The following is a 23,006-nucleotide window of genomic DNA, read 5'->3' as shown; positions in this document are numbered from 1 at the left end:
GTAGGTCACCAAATACTTTCACATACATTTTAATTATATGATTATAAGTCAGTTATCCCACTGATTCTTACCAGAATATTGTGAAATTTCAAGAAGTATTATTACTCATTTTTCTCCATGAAGAAACTAAGACTAAGAAAAGATTAAGAATCTGCTCACGGTCACAAAGTAGAGCTGGGTTTAAGACCCCCATGGGTTCTCAGCACTAAGATTGGAACTATTTTTACCCAATAATGCTCACTAGAAAAAAGAGTCAAGGACAAAGCCCAACCAGTAAAATAAATCTGAAATTTCAGATAGTTAAAGGGTTGAGAGATGAATTGCTACAGGAAACTAAGCTGGTTCCCTGCAAATATGTAAGATGCTAGTTTATAAGAGGCTCTAGTTAAGGAGCAAGTAGATAATTCGGCTGACTTTTCAGAACTCTTCTGTTAATTTGTAACCTTAGAAAATTTCCAGAATATTATTTATTCTCTTTTTAATGGCTCTTATTTATCCTCCTCTTGATATGACAACTCCAAAAGAAAGGATGAATAGAGAAAAACATCTGGCAACTGTTGGACCCAAAGTATAAACACTGTTAGCCCAAGTCAAAAAAATATTTATATATATATATATATATTTATCTATATATATATATCTGTATAATCCCTTAGCCAGATTCAGTTTCATTGCTCAGAGTTAAGTGTGCTCTGAAAGAATTTTATTAACTTGCCTCAAACACAGTGTAAAAAAGGATAACAAATATACAGTCCTATCTCCTGACCATTCCTCAAAAGAAACAAAAAAATAAAAACAAGCAAACAAGAAAGCAACCAAGTAACAAAACCAGCATAGGGCAGCCAGGTAATGTGAAATAGTGTCATGATTAAACATAACTTGTAAAGAAACAAAAAATAGAAATAAATTACTTACAAGGCAAAAAGTCAACACTACAGTAAAATACCCATGGATCAATCAGTACAAACCTGCATAGACAACACTCCCAGATAGGAAAACTTTAAGTTTCTTTAGGTTACTAAAACTGTTTCAAAACAGAATGCAGTTTTACCAAGTTCCAAAGATTCTGTGACATTTAACTTTTATTTCCTTATTTATATACTTTATACTTACAGGTATGTACGGAAAAGATCCTATAAAGTATTTTAACAGAACATTATACAATTAATAAAAGTAGGACTCAAATGGCACAAAGTGGCTTTAGGTAGTTGTAATTAATGTTGAGGATGAAATCACAAAATCGATTCGACATGATCATTTTGCAGGTTCTGTATCTCATCTTGTCCCACTTGTCCTAGCTGAGCTAAAAGCTTGCTATAGGCTTCCCTGTAAAGACAAAAGAAAAGGAGAGAGAGATATATGCTTATTGCTGTTGTGCAGTCGCTAAATCGTGTCTGACTCTGTGAAGTCATGGACTGCAGCATTCCAGGCTTCCCTGTCCTTCACTATCTCCCAGAGTTGGCTCAAACTCATGTCTATTAAAGTCGGTGACGCCATCCAACCATCTCATCCTCTGTTGCCCCCTTCTCCTGCCCTCAGTCTTTCCAGCATCAGGGTCTTTTCTCTTTTAAAACAATCTCTTTAGGAGATACAGACTTATCCCACCATGTTCCATTACTCTAAATGGTCCAGCACTATATTCAGTCATAAACCTATAGGGGAAAAAAAGCTTTTATCTATTTTTGACCAAAAGCATATTATCTGGTTGAGTCACTAACCCTATTCACCAGAATAGACTCCAAATCTTTATAAATGGGAAAATAGGCCATTACTAGAAAATGAAACTAGATTTTATAATCATTGTCCAAAAGGATATAATCAAATTATCAAACATACCTTTGTGCAGTATTTCTGCCAAGGCCCCATTTCTGCTCTGAATTCTTCAGAGACTGAGTAAGGGCAGGAACCAAGTGGATAACAACCTGCGGGTCCAATGCTGCTACTGCTTCTAAAATGCTGTATATCTGATAATCATATCTCATACCATAATCTTCAATAAACTGCCTGAAAGTCAAACAGGTTACTTAGAATTACTCTTGGGGCAATTGCTCTGGCTAGTATCTATCTAGCCCAATTACAGCAACGAGCTGTAACCTGAATGCAAGAAAAATCACTTTATGTAAGATTATCCTAAGGATCTATGACAGACACCATACAAAGACTGAAACTTGAAAATAAAGAAAAGAAATGGCTTCAGCGTGAGCCATAACCAGAGTGACGGCATCAAGAGGGAGAGGGAAGAGTTGGAATCCCAAGAGGAAGAATTAAGAGGGAGAAAATCTAACACCAGGGAATTTCCGGCTACACTCTGCATGTGGTTAATCTGGGTGGTAAGGGTGTAGCACAGACTAAAACAGAACACTGGTCCAGCTTCCTGGTTATTTTGTGTATCTTTTAGTTAATTTTTCCTATCTCTAGATAAATCAGACTATTTCTATGAGGAAAAGCAAGTTACTTCTAATAATTTTTATATTCCTTAATTGAACAAGAGACTTTAGACCTACAGAAGAATATGAAGAATACATAATTTATAAAGAATTATATTTATATAATTATACATTACATATAAATAATATACAATTCTTTATATAAAAAAATTATATATTTTAACCATAAAATTTCCACTCTTCCTACCCAGCCAAAAGTCGCCTCTCTTAGTAAACTGTAGTTAATAAACATGTAATCTTTGTTGATATAGAATCCTTCCTCATCTCTTAGGGTTTTACAGTTTTCTTAAACCCAGTATTTATTTCAAATGATCACAATTTTTTTATTAAACCTAGTATTTATTTCAAATGATCACAATTTTTATATTCTATAAATAAACTGTAAACAACTGACAAGTCGCAACTACATGATAAGAAAGCAAGCCAAGGAATCAAAAATCCACCACAGAATGAAGGAAATGGACCCAAACTATTCAACAGTGGTGCTATGGTAGAGATACATGAAACGAAGGTCAATGGGTAGAAACTAGGAGAAAGATATACTTTAAAAGTACTGCCTTAACAGAAAGCCTAAGATTCTATATGGTGCAAGGCAGGAAAATAGAAACAAAAGAGAAAATGTTCTACAAGTTGCAGTTATTCTGATGAAGGAACAACATCTATATATAAAATCTGTGCTTCACAAATTACATCCAATGGAGCTTTGTGGGTTCACGGCATCGAAAGTGAACAGGAAGACAGTGACAGGCACGTCCACACCAGATGCTGAGTAGCATGTTTAGCAGCTCCGAAGCCTGTTTACCTGTTAATCATGCCTCACGTTTGCCACTTTTCCCTCTGAAACACATGCAGGCATCTTCCTTACTAAATTCTCAGGTAATTTTAAGTCCTCTTTCTCCCTAGTAATTTCATTTTTTAATAAAACAACAACGTAGCAAAACTACTGCCAAAAACATAATAATTGGAACTACAAACAAGTAGTAACACATTATGTTTTGGATAATTAGTTATTTAAAAAACATGTTGACTGTCAAATGGCTGGCAATAGTCTCCTTGCCAGTTGGCATATTTTCCAGTTACCTAAACACAGAAGTCAGCTGGGCGGCAGGTTCTCCTCCTGACCCCACTTGGCAGGCTTTGACCATGCATTGCAGGTTCTCGGTGGCCAGCCTTTTAACTAGGAGGGAAAATTACAGCATTACACATTGTGCCTGAATTCACCATCTGGATCCTCATTTTCATGAGCACTCTAGATTTAGAAAAACATGTTGTTTTCTTAAAGTATGTACATGCTTTTTTGTTATTTTTCAAAGTGAAATAGTTACGAGCTTTTTGTTTTGTTCTAAAGTCTCCCTATCTTCCATTTTAAGAAAATATAAAATACTTGAGTCTATTTTTCACATATGACTGAAAAAATATCATAACTGAAAAAATATATGTGAAGATATGCATTTTTTGTCAGAAAAGAGTCCATATTCAAAAATGTTCTACCATCCTAATACTGCAAACACTGCTACACACTGACAACAGATAACCTTTAATAATTCAGCTGACTTACAGACTGATTTTTTAAATACATATTCCTTCCATTCACAAATACATATGTTCAGTTCAGTCGCTCAGTTGTGTCCGACTCTTTGCGACCCCATGAACCGCAGCACGCCAGGCCTCCCTGTCCATCACCAACTCCCAGAGTCCACCCAAACCCATGTCCATTGAGTCGGTGATGCCAGCCAACCATCTCATCCTCTGTTGTCCCCTTCTCCTCCTGCCATCAATCTTCCCCAGCACCAGGGTCTTTTCAAATGAGTCAGCTCTTCGCATCAGGTGGCCAAACTATTGGAGTTTCAGCTTCAACATCAGTCCTTTCAATGAACACCCAGGACTGACCTCCTTTGGGATGGACTGGTTGGATCTCCTTGCAGTCCAAGGGACTCTCAAGAGTCTGCTCCAACACCACAGTTCAAAGGCAAAATCATTGCTTCGGCGCTCAGCCTTCATTATAGTCCAACTCTCACATGACCACTGGAAAAACCAAAGCCTTGACTAGATGGACCTTTGTTGACAAAGTAATGTCTCTGCTTTTTAATATGCTGTCTAGGTTGGTCATAACTTTCCTTCCAAAAAGTAAGCGTCTTTTAATTTCATGGCTGCAATCACCATCTGCAGTGATTTTGGAACCCAGAAAAATAAGTCAGCCACTGTGTCCACTGTTTCCCCATCTATTTGCCATGAAGTGATGGGACCGGATGCCATGATCTTCGTTTTCTGAATGTTGAGCTTTAAGCCAACTTTTTCACTCTCCTCTTTCACTTTCATCAAGAGGCTCTTTAGTTCTTCCCTTTCTGCCATAAGGGTGGTGTCATCTGCATATATGAGGTGATTGATATTTCTCCTGGCAATCTTGATTCCAGCTTGTGCTTTCTCCAGCCCAGCGTTTCTCATATGTAGTAAATTAGAAACTACCAATAGTTCATCTTTTCTTAAAATTAATTTATATATTTGCTGTTGTTCAGTCACTAAGTTGTGTCTGACTGTGACACCATGGACTGTATATATACATAAATCCATCAGTTGATGGTATGTGTGTGTATATTTATATATATAAAATCAAGTATTGATGCTAATTTCCTTTTTAAAGACAGCAAAGTTACAAAGAGATCATTTACGTTCTTTCAGTATTTAACCAAATCCTTTACAGCTGTGTACTTCCACATAAAAAATGTAAAAAAAAAAAAAAAAAAACCAAAATTCACCATGTTCCAAGTGCTAATACATTTTTTATGCTTTTTTGGCATATTAAGTAGCTGGGGAGAAAAATTACCTTCTCTAAAGAATAAAAATATTTTCAGAAACTGCAGTCCACTATGGCAAGAATACACATGAACCTAACTTAATTAAGTAGCAGATAATGTTTTCCACAGCATGAGGATAGTGGAAAAGGAAGACAGAGAATACTTGTCTTTACTGAACAAGTAAGTTATCATATTAGATGCAATTCTAGAGCCAGTATAAATGATTCTTCTTAAAGATGCTTCTTTGAAAAAAAAAAAAAATCCACAAGTTCTTTTGTGGAAAAAGTACCAGAACATGAAGACATACAGTTCATAAAGTATTAATAGTAAGCACTATTTCTTAAAAATAACAGATTTAGGTATAATTTCACATATAAAAACTAACCTTTTACAGTGTACAGTTCATTGGCTTTTAGTATATTCAGAAGAATTGTGAAGCTGTCACCACTGTCTTATTTCAGAACGTTTTCATCACCTCCCTCCAAAACCTTGTAACTATTAGCAGTCATTGCCCATGGTCTTCCTCCCTCAGTCCCTGGAACCACTGATGTACTTTTTGTCTCTGTGGATTGTCTATTCTGAGAATGTCATATAGATGGAACCATACAGATTTGGTCTTATGTAACTGCCTTCCTTTCCTTAGCAAAATGTTTTAAGGTTCACCCATGCTATGGAACACGTTAGAACTTCATTCCTTCTCATGGTCAAATACCATTCCATTATATGGATTTACCTGATCTTGTTTATCAGTTCATTAGATGATTAGTTGATGGATATCTGGGTTGCCTCCAGTTTGGCTATTCCAGATAACACTGTAGTGAGCATTAGTGTACACGGTTTCCAAAAAAAAAAAAATCTATCCTCTTTGTTTATTTCTTTAAGTGAACTGGGCATTGTTTTTAAAAACTGGGTTATCTTTCAGCTTTTTTTTTAATAACAGCTTTATTATCATATAATTTATATACAATATAATTCACCCATTTAACACAAACAATTCAACGGTTTTTAGGATAATTACACAACTGTGCGACTGTCACTGCAATTTTAGACATTTTCTTTATCTTGAAAAGAAACACTGCTCCCTTTAAAGCTCTTACCTCCTATCCTCCAGAACCCCCTGAGCAACCAGTAATCTACTTTCATACCCCCTAAGCAACCACTAATCTACTTTCCATCTCTGCAGATTTAACTACTCTGGATATTTCATATAAATAGAACCATATAATATATGGTCTTGTGTTAAGCTGGCTTCTTTCACTTATAATAATGTTTACAATACATTCTATAGCAATACACACCATAGCAATACTTCCTGCAGCATAAATTAGTACTTTTATTAGTACTCCTTATATTGAATATATATTGAATATTATATACAAATAATATTCTCTTGTATGAATAGATCACATTAAAAAAAAATCCATCCATTAGCTGATGGTGAGCTCACCTCTGGCTATTATAATACTGCTACAAATATTAAAGTACAAGTTTCTGTGTGGACATATGTTTTCATTAATCTTGGGTACATATTAAAACTTAGGGGTGCATTGCTAGGTCACAAGGTTAGGGGTGCATTGCTAGGTCACAAGGTAACTCTATGTTCAACTATTTGAGGAATTACGAGACTCTTTTCCCAAGTGGCGACACCATTTTACATTCCCAAAAGCAGTAAATGAGGATGCAGATTTCTCCATGTTCTTGCCAATTCTTGTTATTATCTTATTTGTTATAGCCAACCTAGTGAGCGTGAAGTGGTATCTCATTGTAGTTTTGAGTTGCATTCCCCTCATGACTAATGACAGGTGAGAATTTTTCAGGTGTTTTAAAGCCACTTGCTTATATTCTTTGGAGAAAACTGTATTCAAATCCTTTGCCTGTTTTTTTAAAAAAAATACTGAATTTTATTCTTCATATATTCTTGATACAACTTCCTTATCACATCAGTAATATGCAAATGCTTTCTTCCATTTTCTGAGTTCTCTTTTTATTAATACTTTTTTGACAGTGCTCTTTGAAACACAAAAGTCCTTTATTTTGATTAAGTCCAATTTATGTGTCTTGTTCTGTGGCTTCTGCTTTTGATGTCCTGTTTAAGAATTCATTGCCAAATCCAAGATCATGAAGATTTACTCTTGCTTTAAGAGTTTTATAGTTTTAACTGACATTTAGGTCTATAATCCTGTTTTAGTTAATTTTTGCATATAGTGTTAAATAAAGGTGCAAGTTCAATCTTTTGAATTTGGCTATCCATTTGACCTAGCACAATTTGTTGATAAAGACTATTTTCCCACTATTGAATCATCCTGGCACCCCTGTTTAAAGAAAAGAAAAAGTCAGTTGACCATAGATACATGGGTTTATTTCTGGACTTTCAATTCTATCCCACTGATCTATATGTCTACCTTCATGCCAACACCACACTGTTTTGATTACTGTTGCTTTGCACTAAGTTTTCAAATTGAAAAGTTTATCTTCCAACTTTGTTCTTCTTTAAGATTTTTTTGGCCATTCTAGCTCCCTTGTAGTATTACATGAATTGTAGAATCAGTCTGTCAACTTTGCTACAGAGAAGCTTGCTGAATTCTGGTAGGGAACCTTGCTGAACTTATTAGTTCTAATAGTTTTCAGTGGGTCCTTAGGATTTTCTATATATATATGATATCATATGTATATACATATATATCCAAATAGTATAGTCAAAGCTATAGTTTTTCCAGTAGTCATGTATGGATGTCAGAGTTGGACCATAAAGAAGTCTGAGAGCCGAAGAATTGATGCTTTTCGAACTGTGCTGCTGGAGAAGACTCTTGAGAGTCCCTTGGACTGCAAGGATATAAAAAAGGCAATCCTAAAGGAAATCAGTCCTGAATTTTCATTGGAAGGACTGATGCTGAAGCTCCAATACTTTGGCCACCTGATGTGAAGAGCTGACTCACAGGCAAAGACCCTGATGCTGGAAAAGACTGAGGGCAGGAGGAGCAGGGAATGACAGAGGATAAGATGACTGGATGGCATCACTGACTCAACAGACCTGAGTTTGAGCAAAGCTCTGGGAGATGGTGAAGGACAGGGAAGCCTGGCGTGCTGCAGTGCATGCAGTCACAAAGAGTCAAATACTACTGAGCGACTGAACAACAACAAAATGATATGATGTGCAGACATGGATAATTTTCTTTCTTTCTTTTCAACCTAGATGCTTTTGTTTCTTTTTCTTCCACTGACTAGAACTTCTAGTACAATATTGAAAGGAAGTGGCAGGAATGGACATTTTGGTTTTGCTCCTAATCTTAGGGAGAAAGCATCTTAAGTGTGGTATCAGCTGTAGGATTTTCAAAAATGTCTGTTATCTGATTGAAGCAGTTCTCTGCTTTATTCCCAGTTCATCTTTATGTAATGCCCATCTTTGTGTCTGATAGCTCTTCTTGTCCTGAAGTCTGCTCTGTGTGAAATATAGCTACACCTGTGTTTTGAATTGTTAGCACTACATATATTTCTCCATCCCTTTACTTTTAATCTAATTGTGTCTTTATGTTTAAAGTCGATTTCTTGTAGCTGACATATAGTTAAGCCTTGTTTTTTATCCACTGTCAGTCTCTTAATTGGTTTATTTAGACTATTGATATCAGTGATTATTGAAATAGCTGAATTAATATCTACTCTATACATAGTTTTTCTAGTCTTTGCTCTGGTCCTTTTTTTTTTTTAAATCTTTCCCTCTTTTCTTGCCTTCTCTGAAGGTTTTAATTGAGCACTTTGTATGATTCCATTTTCTCTCCTCTCTCAGTACATCCTTTACCTCTTTAAAAAATTACCTATTAGACAGGTTAAAACTAAACAGAAAGGTGGATACAGAGAATCACAGCTAACCAGGAGCAGAAGCCTTCTGATGTAGCTGGTATTGGGAGGAATATTTAAGCTGAATTTGAAAAACTGTTGTATGCTCAGTTTTGAAGGCAGTGATTTGCCCTATGACCTCCATTCTCTGATGCACCTAAGAAGAAATGTTTTTCAGGCTGTCCAGAGTTTTTCCTGTGAGGGTGAGTGATGACTTCCAAGCTCTTTATTATTATAGCAGAAACCAAAGTTCCTCCAACTATTACTGTGAATTATTTCCCCCTTCATGTCTCGTAGGTTTTTCTTCTTGTATTTTGCTATTATTAGGTACACATATATTTATAGTGGTGAAATCTTTCTGACTCACCGTTTTATTGTTAGAAAATGTTCCCTCTTTATTTCTAGTAATATTTTTTTTGTCTAATGTCTTTTCTGTCTGATGTTAGTACAGCTACTCTGGCTTTCTGCAGTTACAATTTGCATGATGTATCCTTTTCCATCTTTTAACTTCCAATCTTTGAATCAAAAGTATTTCCTGCAGATATGGTTAGAGCTTTTAAAAGAAAAATTCTCATAATCTCTTTTGATTGGATTGTTCAACTTTTTCACAATTAATATTATTATAGATATAGTCGGATTTACATCAGCCATTTTACCTTTTGCTTTCTAAATGTCTTATTTTTTTTGTCCATCTAATCTCTCTTCTTTTTGCATTAAGTGAATATTTTCAAACATAGCATATTAGTTATTTTAATGAGTGTCCATTAGTTTTGAATTATTTCCTTAGTGGTTGCTCTGGGTTTATCATGTACATTTTAACTCTTCAGAGCTTCAGATTTACATGAACTTAATTCCAGCAAAATATAGACACATTGTTCATATACAGTTCTAGTCACTTTCCCCTCTTTTGTCGTTATTACTGTTATACATATTACATCTACAAATTTTAAAACTCAGTGTAATTCCTACCTTGTAAAATTCCTATGTTTTCAAAGAAGCTAAGAAAGGAGAACACATATATTTTGGGTTTTGTTAAATTTACCTTCTTACTTATCATTTATTGTTCTCATCACTTGTTCCTGTTTATCATCTGAAGTCACTTCCTTAGTCTAATATTACTTTGTTCCCACCATCTCCTTTATACTGTTATTGGTAAATATATTAAATTTCTATACATTATAGGACAACTATATACATATTATTTCATACACTTTTAAAATCAGTTGAAAGAAAAAAGGTGAAAATATACATTCATGCTGCCTTTCAACTACAACTGACCCTTGAACAACATGGGGCCTTCCCTGGTAGCTGAGATGGTAAAGAATCTGTCTGCAATGTTGGAGACCTGTGCTCAATCCCTGGGTCAGGAAGACCCCCTGGAAAAGGAAATGACAACCCACTCTAGTATTCTTGTCTGGAGAATTCCATGGACAGACGAGCCTGGTGGGCTACAGTCCATGGGGCTGTAAAAGCTGGACACGATTGGGCAACTAACACTTGAACATGAAGGTTTGGAGTGCTGACCCCCATGCAGTTGAAAATCCATGTTTAACCTCACAGTCAGCTTTCTGACTATAAAGTCAGAAAGGGTTCAGTCATGGTTCCACATCTACAAGTTCAATTACCCATAGTTTGTACAGTAATATAGTGTGGATTTGTTGAAAAGAAACACTGCAAATAAGTGGACAGTTATTTGTGGAGTTCAAACCCATGCTGTTCAAGGGTCAACTCTACATAATTACCTTGTTGTTCCTTGTTTACTCATAAGGATTCAAGTTACTGTCTGAGCTCACTTTCATTCTGAAGAACTTCCTTCAGTAATTTTTATAAGGCAGGTCTGCTAACAACAAGTTCTCTCATTTTTTATCTGCAAATATCTTGAGTTCACTTTCATTTTTGAAAGGGCAGCTTTGCTGACTACAGGATTCTTGGTTGACAGTGCTTTCTTTGATCAGTCAGAGTGTTATCCCACTGCCTTCTTGTTTCCATTGATTTTGCTGAGAAGTCAGCTGTTAATCTTCCCAGGGTTCCTTTGAAAGTAGATTTGTTTTCCCCCTTGCTGCTTTGAAAATTTTCTCCTTGCCTTTGACTTTCAACCTTTTTCTTCCCCCAACTAAGTTGCATCTGTCTGTGGATCTCTTTAAGTTTATTCCATTTGGAATTAGGTGAGCTTCCTGAATGTATAGAATGGTATTAGTCAATAAATTTGGAAATTTTTCAACCATTATTTCTTCAGTATTTTTTCTGCTCCTTTCTGTCTTCTCTTGATAGTCTATGTAGGATGGTGTGCTTAATGATGTCCTGCAGTTCTCTAAAGCTCTATTCATTTCTTTCATGGTCTTTTTTTGTTGTTGTTTTTTGGAATGCATAACACCTAACAATTTATCTTCAAGTTTGCTAATTCTTTCATCTATCAATTCAAATTAAACTTAAGATTTTCAGTTTAGCTTTTAAACTTCAGAATTCCCATTTGGTTATTTTCTGTTTTAATAATTTCTATTTCTCTACTGATATTCTCTGATGTGACACTGTCATCACATCTTCCTCCACTTTATTAACATGATTTCCTTGAGCTTTCTGAACATTTTTATAATGACTACCTTGAAGTCTTTGTTTATTAAATCCTCTATCTGATTGCTCATACTGGCAGGATCTATTGACTGATTTTCTCTCAGTAAACGAAACTGTATGATCTTATCAAATCCAGGCTTTTTTAAAGGAGGGATTTTTGAGATTAGTGTTGATATTTGTTCTCACCCCAGGGCTCTTTGCAGCCAATTCTCTCACTAAACTAGTTCACCTACAGATTAGTTTACACCTCCAATAAATCTATCATTCTCCTACCTATTGCCTTTTAACCGCAAACTCCACTGCTTTTGACAGCACCCTCAGGCTTGAACTTTTTCACATTTCGTTGTAAGTGAAGTTTGTTCCTTTGGGAGAGATTCAGAGTTATCTGTCCTATGGCTTTCTCCTATCCCCTCCCACTCTCAGGCAAAATTCAGAGGTGAAGTTCTGTTGCTGGGGACAGAGATCACAGGGTCCACTATTTTCTGACTGACATACCCACGTTAGGTGCTGCATGCTTGTGGAAGGAGGGGTATTAGCTACAGATCCTCTTGGTATGAATTCTCTACCTCTAAGCTGCAGCAAGGACAATCAACACTCCAGTATTCTCACTGATAACATACTCAGTATAGTCCTCCCATCTCACAAGTGGGAGCTGAATGAGTGGAAGAACAAAGGCCTCACTTCTCACCCACACTCCCCTGGAATATAACCTTAGCATCAGGTGGCTAGGAGGCAGGAGGAGAAACACTGATACTCTGCCTCTCTTAGGAAGACAGCCCTCCTCCTGGAAGCTGCAGGGAGAAGGAACGCTCATTCTTTAATTTACCAGAGTTGCCATGCCTCTGAGACAGGAAGAGAGAAGGCAGGAGTCTTGGTTCAAATATCAAAGACTTGCTGTTCCTACCAAGCTTCAGTAGATTTTCCTCAATACAGCTTCTCCATTTGCTGTGTGTCCTCCCTTTCAGGGCCGTTTCCAGAGACTTAAAGGCCTTCTTTTAAATAGTTTTCACCAGTTTTTACGGGGATCGAGGCTGCAGAGATCCTCATGTCACACGCTGGAGGTGACCTCAAGCTGGTGCGCACAGGCAGTTTGGCCAGACGCTGAAACATCCATGGGCATAACACTAGCTTTTACAATTTTACCAACTGTCCTTCTAAAGCACCGAGACTACAAGGAGAGTCAGAGGATCTTCTCTGAGCCAATCACACACCTCTGTGTTTAAACACTGCTCCTTCGGGTTGTAGGACAATGTGGAGACAGAACATTCATTCCGTATACCTGCTGTTTGGAACATGCAACGCACCACTAGCTACAGATGAGCAGCAAAATTCCCCTCCCCAAACCTGACCTCCTTCATGATAAATATTGTACTCACTGAAACAACAGGCTAGCTAAAATGCTATACTGTCTGCTCTGTCTCAAATTTTGTACTGTACAGTACAACAGACTTTCACTGAAATTAAAAGCATCCAAACGTTTTCAAAGAAGGTAAAATTTCTAAAGAACAATCTGGGATCTATCTCTGGATATTCTTTACTGAAGCGGTGTTACTATCAAGTAAGGGTATTTTACATTAACATAATACAATATTTTTCACAAAACCAAGCTTGGAAGCAGAGAAGACTGTTTTTAAATATCAAAATAACATGGATTAGAACAAAACATGCATAAATTTTTGAGATAAAACAGGACATTTCAAAGCGCTGTCTGAGCTTTTAGCTGCCACTCTGCATGCTGCCCTTGTATTCTTTAGGATATATACTGTACTCACTTATCACAGTAGTTAGAAGTACTTAAGCAGAAGCATTTGAGAAGCCTGCCCCAAACGATCACATTATAATGATAAATACACACACAAAACATCTATTTACACTAAAAATCCCTTCAGGATAGAACTACAGCCACTATTCTGCATATTCCCAATAAGCTTGTTAAGGCCTGCTACTCACAGCAGGGACCAAATAAATAATATTTTTAAGTGATCACAGGCACTAAGGCTGATGAGACTGAAAACAAAAGGATCAACATGTACTTACAGGTTTGCCCAGAGATCAGCTTACATATTATAGCAGAATCTAGAAGAGGAGAAAGTAGGCTGCCCGCTCACCACTTGATACTTAGCAAGTTGCATTCAGTATCAGAGACAAATTGAACAAAAATTAAATAAGCATAAATCAATTATTTGGGAGGGGGGAAAAAAACAACTAGACTGAATCATGTCAGTTTTTAACCATTTTATCACACCCAACCTCAGCTACTGGCTGGAGTTCATTCTTTAGTTATGATAAAAATTAAGTTGATATGAAATAACCATATATTTTCATAACTGTCAATATAACTGATAGAATTGAATATTTTCTTAATTTGTGAACACAAAAGTATAACAAATACAAACTCTTAAATGAACTAACCTTGAGGTTCACTGACCAGCACCAAGCATTTTAATACTCCAGGGAGGAGTAGTTCAATCTCAGAAACATCAGTGTTAGTTTCCTTAACAAGTTGGAGGATGAAGGCCAGAATGGATGCCAAACGAGGAGGCAGCAAGGATCCTTTAAACTCAAAGTAGGACTTCCTGAAAAGAAGCACAATTTTGTTCTTCTTTCTCTTTAAAGTTTCAACAGAGCAGAATCAAATGTCATACACTTGAAAGATGATGGCCTATTTTATCTCTGAAATCCATAAAGCACAATTTTTAAAAGCTATGTATATTTTACCATATTTTCTTCAAACCTAAGATTTTTGAAGCAATGACTGCATATCCTACTGGCATGCTATAAAGGCCAAAGCAGAATACAGATACAAACTAAATATGAAGCAAACAGGTCTTAAAATAAACAATCAAAATCTAATAAAAGTCTGTTAATTTTTTTTCTTTCTAATATAAGCTTTATCTCCCCATGAGCTCCTCAATGATACATTTTCTTATTCTGAATTGCATAAAGAGTCTCTCCTCATATTTATTTATCTATAGATTTGAAAGAGAGTCTTCTTTTTCCAAATAAATAAGAGAACTATACTAGAAATCATCTTTCCATTCCAACCTGTATCCTTCCTTCCCTTATGAAATAAAAGAATTAGAGAGGTAATTTAGGATTTAATATCTTCTTTTAAAGCAGGATAACTTTAATCATTTGAACTCAGAGGTCAAAAAGATAACTCATCTGCCTCATCTTCTATCTCTACCTCTTAGAACAAGTCTCAACTCAGAGCAGGTGTTCAGTGTACTTTTTATGTGAATAAATGAAAAGTGGAAAATAAATGCAAAGTTTCTAGAAAGTCTAGACAATATGAAAAAGTGTCAAATATAGCTAAATCTAAACCAGACATCTACATGTATTTTGTGAAGAGATACAATTTGCCAAAATGGGGCATAGAAATCACTAAATCTTACAAATTCCTTAAGGGCAGAACTATGCCTTCATCATTTCTACTCCATACAATGACTTCCAACAAATATTACATATTAGAAAATTCATTCATTCTTTGAGATCAATTGCTTTATGTGTTTTATTTAATGCTGAATTCCTAATGCCTAGAACAAACATTCATTGAGTATGTGGTGTGTTTGGTAAAAGTTTAAGAACAGAAAGTAAAATATGGTCTCTGAAAGCAATGGCTCACTGTCCAGTGGAAAAGTTAGACAAGAAAGAAAAGAACAATTATAATATAGTGTGATAGGTGCTTTGGAAGATAATCTCAGAATTCTTGGGAATTCAGTAGAAGGAGTCCTAAGCTAGGGAATTATAGGAGTAGAGAAGCTTGGAATAGAGGAAGTCATGGGAGACAATCTCTCTGTCTTTCCTGAGTGTTAAAAGAACAAAAGAAAAAGGAATTGCTACTTGTTTAGGTCTTCAACTAGAAACATTAAGAAAAACATTTTCACTATATACAAAGTAAAGAGGAAAGTCAAGGAAAAGTAGCCAGGGTCCTAAACACTGGGCTTTAACAGCTTTAAGGTCTTAAGGATTTGATTCCATTTCAGCACTTGCCATTTGGTTTACTAAAATTACCTATGCAACGTCTCAAACACAGTGGTAGGGTACTATAATCATGCTGCAAAATTCACATACAAGTTTGGCAAAACTATCATGATTCTGAGAACTGAATTACACAGAGCGCATGGCTCCAGAAGGAAAGAAGCATCACGGTACACTGAGATATTAGGTGTAGGTCTCAGAAAGCCTAGGAACATTTAACCCAGTAGATAGCATTTTAATGGAGAAAATGGTCTGAACAAAGCTGTGATATAGGGAAATGTGAAGCATTTTGGAAAGGTAATAATTAAACCAGCATCATTAGGGTTTGTACATGATGACATATATATAGGAAAGTTAAGTGACAGATCATGGACAGCAAACAAAGGTTTGAGGGCAAGGAAGCGTCATACTGGAAAAACATTTTAGGCAAATAGATGGGGAAACAATGGAAACAGTGGCTGACTTTATTTTTCTGGGCTCTAAAATCACTGCAGATGGTGATTGCAGCCATGAAATTAAAAGACGCTTACTCCTTGGAAGGAAAGTTATGACCAACCTAGACAGCATATTAAAAAGCAGAGACATTACTTTGCCAACAAAGGTCCGTCTAGTTAAGGCTACGGTTTTTCCAGTGGTCATGTATGGATGTGAGAGTTGGGACTATAAAGAAAGCCGAGTGCCAAAGAACTGATGCTTTTGAACTGTGGTGTTGGAGAAGACTCTTGAGAGTCCCTTGGATTGCAAGGAGATCCAGCCTGTCCATCCTAAAGGAGACGAGTCCTGGGTGTTCATTGGAAGGACTGATGTTGAAGCTGAAACTCCAATACTCTGGCCACCTGATGTGAAGAGCTGACTCATCTGAAAAGACCCTGATGCTGGGAAAGATTGAGGGCAGGAGGAGAAAGGGATGACAGAGGACGAGATGGTTGGATGGCATCATCGACTAGATGGACATGGGTTTGGGTGGACTCCGGGAGTTGGTAATGGACAGGGAGGCCTGGTGTGCTGCGGAGATAGTGAAATTAGTTATGAGACTCTGGCAACAGTGTAGGTATAATGTGATAAAAAAGGGATGTGAAAAGGGAAGGAGACAATCATTTGCCAAAGGCTGAAAATGGAGAGGAAACAAAAAATATGAAGCTTTCAAACCTGAGTAACAGGTTTAAGTAACAGGTTAAGAGAAAATAAAGTATTCTGTTTTTAATAGAGAATAATACATTGTAAATACCACTTATTCTTAATATTCAGATGTACCTTATGACATGGACAATGCATTTCTTTAGCAATGACATCGGTGGAACACTGGCTGAATTCTTCAATGCCAACAAAACGGGATGTTGTCCAACACCTAAGACATGAGCTGAGGCTGGAAGAAATCGCCCGATATACTGCTCAATAACATTCCCCAGCAATTGATTCAGATAGGCATTTGGATTTTGAGACTGACAACACACAATACACATGCCCTACAGGAGAGGAAAAAAAAAAGAGAGAAATACTAAAAGATAAAGTTTCAAAAAAAATTAGGAAGTTACTAATTTTGCCCCCGGCATTGATATTTACATCAGAATGTGTAACTTAACACAGTCAACAAGAACACCTTCCATAACCAACAGGTCACGCTGTATGAAGCTCGGAGCAGCTGGGTTTGCTAACCTGTGTAGTGGCACCTAATCGAACAAATGTGTTTGGGGCACACCCAGAGGAGGCAGGGGAGGGAAGCAGGAAGACAGAGGAAGCTCCCTTCTGGGTCTCATCTTCAGAAAACTTCACCACCAGATTCATCAATGAAATAAATATATAATTACAATGTTATAAAATACACATTAGGACTATTTTATTTAATATAAATTTATTTAATTTTAATTGGAGGCTAATTACTTCACAATATTGTAGTGGTTTTGCCATACACCGACATGGATCTGCCATGGGTGTACATGTGTTCCCCATCCTGAACCCCCCTCCCACCTCCCTCCCCATCCCATCCCTCTGGGTCACCCCAGTGCACCAGTCCCGAGGACCCTGTCTCATGCATTGAACCTGGACTGGCGATCTGTTTCACATATGATAATATACATGTTTCAATGCCATTCTCCCAAATCATCCCACTCTCGTTAGGTCTATTTTAAAACTTATGGTACTGGTCATTTTATCTGAATAAGACTATAAAATTTATGCTAAAAACTTTCACTGTTAAGAAACATAATACATTTTTTAAATAAAAATAACAAAAGCAGAGAAATGCAGAAGACTCGGAATAATGACAATTGATTTTGAGGTTTTTTAATATGTCAGCACTGTGCCGCGCATGTTTTGTATTCAGTATTTCATTTAAATTTCTCAAAATACATCCTCACTGACTTAAGTGTTATATCTCTGATTTTATAGCTGGAGAAACTGAGGTTTAGAGAAGAGTTTGATGAAGGTCAAACAGAACTCATAATGTCTTATTATATGTCTGTTGATTTAAATCCTTGTATTTGTATAGAGTTAATGAGATACTTTCACATGGATTGCAGTGTTTGATACTTAGAAACAAATCAACACCCTAAAAAAAATTTTTTTTCTGCTAATATTACTAAATATTGCATTTTACTAAATAATCACCAACAGAGCAACAAATTATGCTCTAAAGGTTCACCTACAATTTTGTACCTTGGTGATTTCACAATGTGGTTTTTCCAGAGAAATAATCAGAAATGACTGCCATGTCTCTATTTTAACTATAAATGGTATTTGTCCAGTAAAATTTTGAAAGTTTACTTCTAATGAAAAACAGTACAAAGCTGTTAAAACACAAGCATTTAAACAATTGAAAAAAACAAAACAATGGACTCCCCCACCCATTTCTTTCATGCTCTGTTTGAGGAAAAGCATATTACATCAGAAGATAAAATAATAAATGAGTACTTCTAAAAAAAATTCTGATGAGAAAAGCTTATACCTTTAAGAAGCTAAAGATAGAGCTCCAAATCAGCTCTGCCAAATGGATAATTCAACTAATTTTTAAGCTTAGGAAGTTTATAAGAATTCTTATGTGAACTGTTTTGGTATCAGAGGGCCACGCTGGGGCAAGCACTCCACACAACTATTGATATAGGCAGCCACCATGGAATCTAAGAAGTATTCCATTTCTTTCTGCTGCTCTACAACACTCACGCTCAGCCCTGTGACTGGTGATCCTAAATGTTTCTAAAATCTGCTGTGTGCTCTGTACCCACTGCCTTAGTTCTTCAGATAACGAACTTAGTTATACCTTCTATACCCCTTAGTTATACCTTCAGATAATGAACTACCCCTTGCCTGCCAAATCTCCAATCTAACCTCCTCACCAACTTAAATGTGGCCACCGGAATCACCTTTCTAAAACGTAAATATGGTACGGCACTCCCACGTCTCTGCTCACACTCCAACAACATTCCCTTGTCCAAGGGCAAGTCCAGACTTGAAGAGCGCACCAAACTCTCACTATGTGGCTCCTCCTGCATGAGCCTCCAGCCGCAGAACTATCTGCCTTTCCCCAAGAATCACGTTTCCGTACAGCTGAGGCCCTGCGCTGCGGCTCCCTCCGACAGGCAGGCCCTTCAGCTCCTAGCCGCTGTCTCTAACACCTAACATCCTTTGCTTCAGTTATCTCCTCCTGCATCTCCTCCGCCCGGTCTGGCTGACAGAGAGCGGAGGCCTCTGAGGGAAAGACTGAGCAAATGCTGGATTGTCTACGCCAGTCAGTCTCTTCGCTCAACTTTAAGCTTCTTGAGAGTGGAGGTTTTGCCTCTTTCATCTTTGTTTTCAGAGCTCAACATAAAAGAATTTTAAACCTGTTCACTGGAAGTACATCATCACACGTGGACACGAGGAATACAACGTACGGTTTTGAAATCTTCAATTAGTAAACTGCTTTAAGGCAAGCGTCAGTTTTTTTTTTTCCTTTTACTTTTAAGGAGTCACACTTACTATACCTGGAGATACAAAGGAAGACTCTTCTGAATTGCAGTCAACATAGGTGCAGGCAGCTCCTTCTCTTGCTGTAATACTGTATGTGGCAGCAGTAAACAGTCTATGATCCGGAATAGTAATTTTTGGGCTTTAGAGGTGGCAAAGATCAGTGCCCATGATTTAACTAGAATTCCTAACAAAGAGGAGTGGTAAGAGAAATTATGGTTATCTTCTAATCAGAAAATTTTGTCATTCCAGTAAAAAAAAAAAATGTATATTTAAAATACAGAGGACCAACTTAAAGTTGGCAATAGAAAGAAAGATGTATTAACAGTCAAAAGACATATGCGAAGTATTTCACTAAAGAGGCAACTCTCTCAGAGTTCTGGGCCAAGAAAAACATACATTTCCTGCGCAACTGGCATTTAATACATACACACAATGTGTGGTTATACATTATGTGAAGTTATTGACTGAATGTTGCAATTAGCCAGATCTCTCTCTCTCTCTTTGCTCTGGCTGCTAGGAAACTCAGAGGCAATCTGCAGCCCAACTTTAAGAACACTGTAAGACCATATATTATGCTTTTGTGTGTATATTCACTTTTCCCTGGGCTTCTTCACGCCACTCTAAATTTTACTGATAGTCTTATTTCTTTATATTTTGAATTACATTTTCAGGCTGTCTGAACCCAGTTTGCCACAAGAGGGATTGCTAAATTTAACTGTTGAAGTAGGAAAAAAGATTAGCTGTAACATCTTGAAGCAATCACTTAACCTCTTGGAACTTCAGTTTTTGTAATTTATACCTATTTAACATAAACACTGAATTTAAGTTTTGATTCTAAAAGAAGAGAAATGGACCTCTTTACTACATGAACTCTGTTATATGGTTTCCTAATGGTAGGAGTCTGTCAAAAAACCGCTACAACTCAATGATGGTAAATCAACAAATGAGCACTTTTTGCTTAACAAAGTAATTAAGGGCAGATATATACTTCCCTTTAGAGTATATTACTGCTACTGAGCCCTCTTTTACTGAAAAATATGAATTTAAAAGGAGATCATTAAGCACTTGTCCAAACAGCAGTGGCACAGTTGCTGCATAAACTTCTATATTTTATTTCATCTTAGAAAAGCAAAAAAGAAGATAAAATTCAAAGTCATTTCCACAAAACAGAGAGTTTAAAATTCAAGCTCTGAAGGAAAACAAAAATATTCTTATAGATGAATATACAGTTTTTTTTAAAAAAAAAACAACAACAACAACCAATAATCACTTCTAAGAACAAACAGCAACATTAATCTTCTGTTGTAAAAGGAAATACAATAATCAATCATAAAGAAACACAATGCTCACTTAGCAATATTTTAAATAACGCTGGCCTGTTGCTCATTTTTTCAGCAGGTGAAAATCTTGAGGATGACAGCAATGTAAGAAGAGCTCACATTCTAAACAACATTAATACACTGTTAAGAGGACCTGTCATCACCACCAACATTTGAAATGATTCATATCACTCTAAGTGTCACACAGGTATTAACTGATAAACAGCAAGGACCTTCCAACTGAAAACAGCTCATCTACCCTTGTATTTTATCTTCTGCAATGGTTACAACACTGACAAAGACCTGAAATTTCATGAGTTCATAGAAAGTAGAGATGATACATTTGTTCTATTGCTATCAAGCCCTAATTTGAAAGTTTGAGGAAAGAACATTCAAGGGTGTGTGGAATTAAAAATGCAAAGAAAAAAATTTTAAGTAAAAAACTCTGGAAAAGGTTTAAATACACAGAGCAGCTTTGTAAGAAACCAGGTATTTTTCCTGGCTAAGAACTATTCCAGTATTCTGGCCTGGAGAACCCCAAGGGGGCTGCAAAGAGTCAGACAGGACTGAGCAACTTTCACTTTCATTTTGGTTTCCTTTGTAGCTCAGTCAATAAAGAATCTGCCTGCAATGCAGGAGACCTGAGTTCGATTCCTGGATGTGGAAGACCCCCTGGAGAAGGAAATGGCAACCCACTCCAGTACTCTTGCCTAGAGAATCCCAGAGACAGAAGGGCCTGGCAGGCCACAGTCCACGGTGTCACAACAGTCGGACACGACTTAGTGACTAAACCACCAGCAAGAACTATTACTTACTGATAAAGCTGAAAATATAGGAAAACTGTAGGGAATATATTCCCACAATTGAAAGTCACACTACAAGAGTTCTTATGTATTTACTTATTTGCTACTCTATGTATATATTAAGCCTTAAAAAAAAAAGACAATTGAGATCATTATGTATTTTTAGATGTAGTTAACAGAAAGCAACTTTGCTCATTTAGCAACACTACAAAATACACTATATACTAATAGCTACATTTATATTTAAGGTTATTAAGTTCCAGAAATATTTACTTAATATATGCCATCCTCTACACTGGCAAATCTCTTTAACCACTGTATCATCAGTTCCCAAATCAGTGCCTGATGTATACTCAGTAAATGTTCTTATTTGTTCAGAATACAAGACGATGATGGGAATAATAAGATACGGCCACTAACCATAAGCAAGTTTAAATTTTACTGGAGGCATATCAAGTACTCAAATAATTGTAATAAATGGAAAGCTACCAAAAAAAAAAAAAAAATAGAAGAGAAGGACAGATGAAGCCGAGTCAGGGAGAGCAGGTCTTCCTGGGCTGGACAGTGAAGGGTCATGTGTAGAATTTCAATTTGAAAGATCAAAGGGGAAGAATGATCCCAAGAGAGAAACATGATCAAAAGGAAAGTCATGAAAACAGAAAAACCACAGAAAAACCAGAGATATAAAGGATGGAAAAAAAAGGACATAAAGGGAAGGGAAGCTGAAGACACTACTGAGAGATCAATCCTGCCTCCTCAGAAATTACCTGGAGACAATTAAGACCCCAGATGCCTTCATCTGGAGTGATGCTGTCAAGAGTTAGTGTCTCCACCAGCAGCGGGGCAACCGAACAGCAGAGGCATTTATCCCCAGGGAGGACCCAGCCAGGTCAACAAAGTACCAATGTTTCAGTGGTTAATTTTCTTTCACTCTAGACGATGTGATTTCCCAACGTCAACACACCCAAAACAGGTTCCAACTCTCAACAATTTGTATTGGCTCTTTCTCTGTTTTCTTCTAAACCTGTGTACCTGTAAAAGACATCTGTTCCTAATTTCTGCTGACTAAATGGGCAACACTATAGCAGTGTACTCTATTCCAGACTCTGAGGGCTAGACAAAGGAAAAGAATACCATATCCACTGGCCATTAAATAAAAAATCAAGCATGTAACAAAACAAAGAAGGCCCCTCTTCATAAGGAGAATTATGTCCCAGGTCTACATATCACCAATCCAAATGATTTTGCAGTTCTTGATAAGACAATCATGTATTTTGTAAAATAAAGACATCCTTCTAAAATCATACATTT

General features: G+C 36.7%; 1 protein-coding gene across 4 annotated transcripts in view; it reads right to left on the bottom strand.

Annotated features, from left to right (window-relative positions):
- Window positions 1-681: 681 nt before the first annotated feature.
- The window catches only part of MMS22L (MMS22 like, DNA repair protein), a 119,245-nt gene continuing 96,920 nt past the window's right edge, over window positions 682-23,006 (bottom strand). For all 4 annotated transcript variants that reach the window (XM_070450077.1, XM_020909708.2, XM_070450079.1 and 1 more), the window contains 6 exons: window positions 19,588-19,757; window positions 16,883-17,094; window positions 14,060-14,223; window positions 3,528-3,624; window positions 1,837-2,004; window positions 682-1,326 (listed from right to left, as the gene is read on the bottom strand). In XM_070450077.1, the coding sequence (XP_070306178.1) occupies window positions 1,233-1,326; window positions 1,837-2,004; window positions 3,528-3,624; window positions 14,060-14,223; window positions 16,883-17,094; window positions 19,588-19,757 (905 nt within the window). In that variant the 3' untranslated portion in view covers window positions 682-1,232. The remainder of the gene's footprint in view (window positions 1,327-1,836; window positions 2,005-3,527; window positions 3,625-14,059; window positions 14,224-16,882; window positions 17,095-19,587; window positions 19,758-23,006) is intronic.

The sequence above is a fragment of the Odocoileus virginianus genome, chromosome 19 (genome assembly GCF_023699985.2).
Source record: "Odocoileus virginianus isolate 20LAN1187 ecotype Illinois chromosome 19, Ovbor_1.2, whole genome shotgun sequence".
In the NCBI taxonomy this organism is placed as follows: Eukaryota; Metazoa; Chordata; class Mammalia; order Artiodactyla; family Cervidae; genus Odocoileus; species Odocoileus virginianus.
Note: the sequence above shows the minus strand (reverse complement) of the source record. Positions and strands in the feature narration are given on the sequence as shown.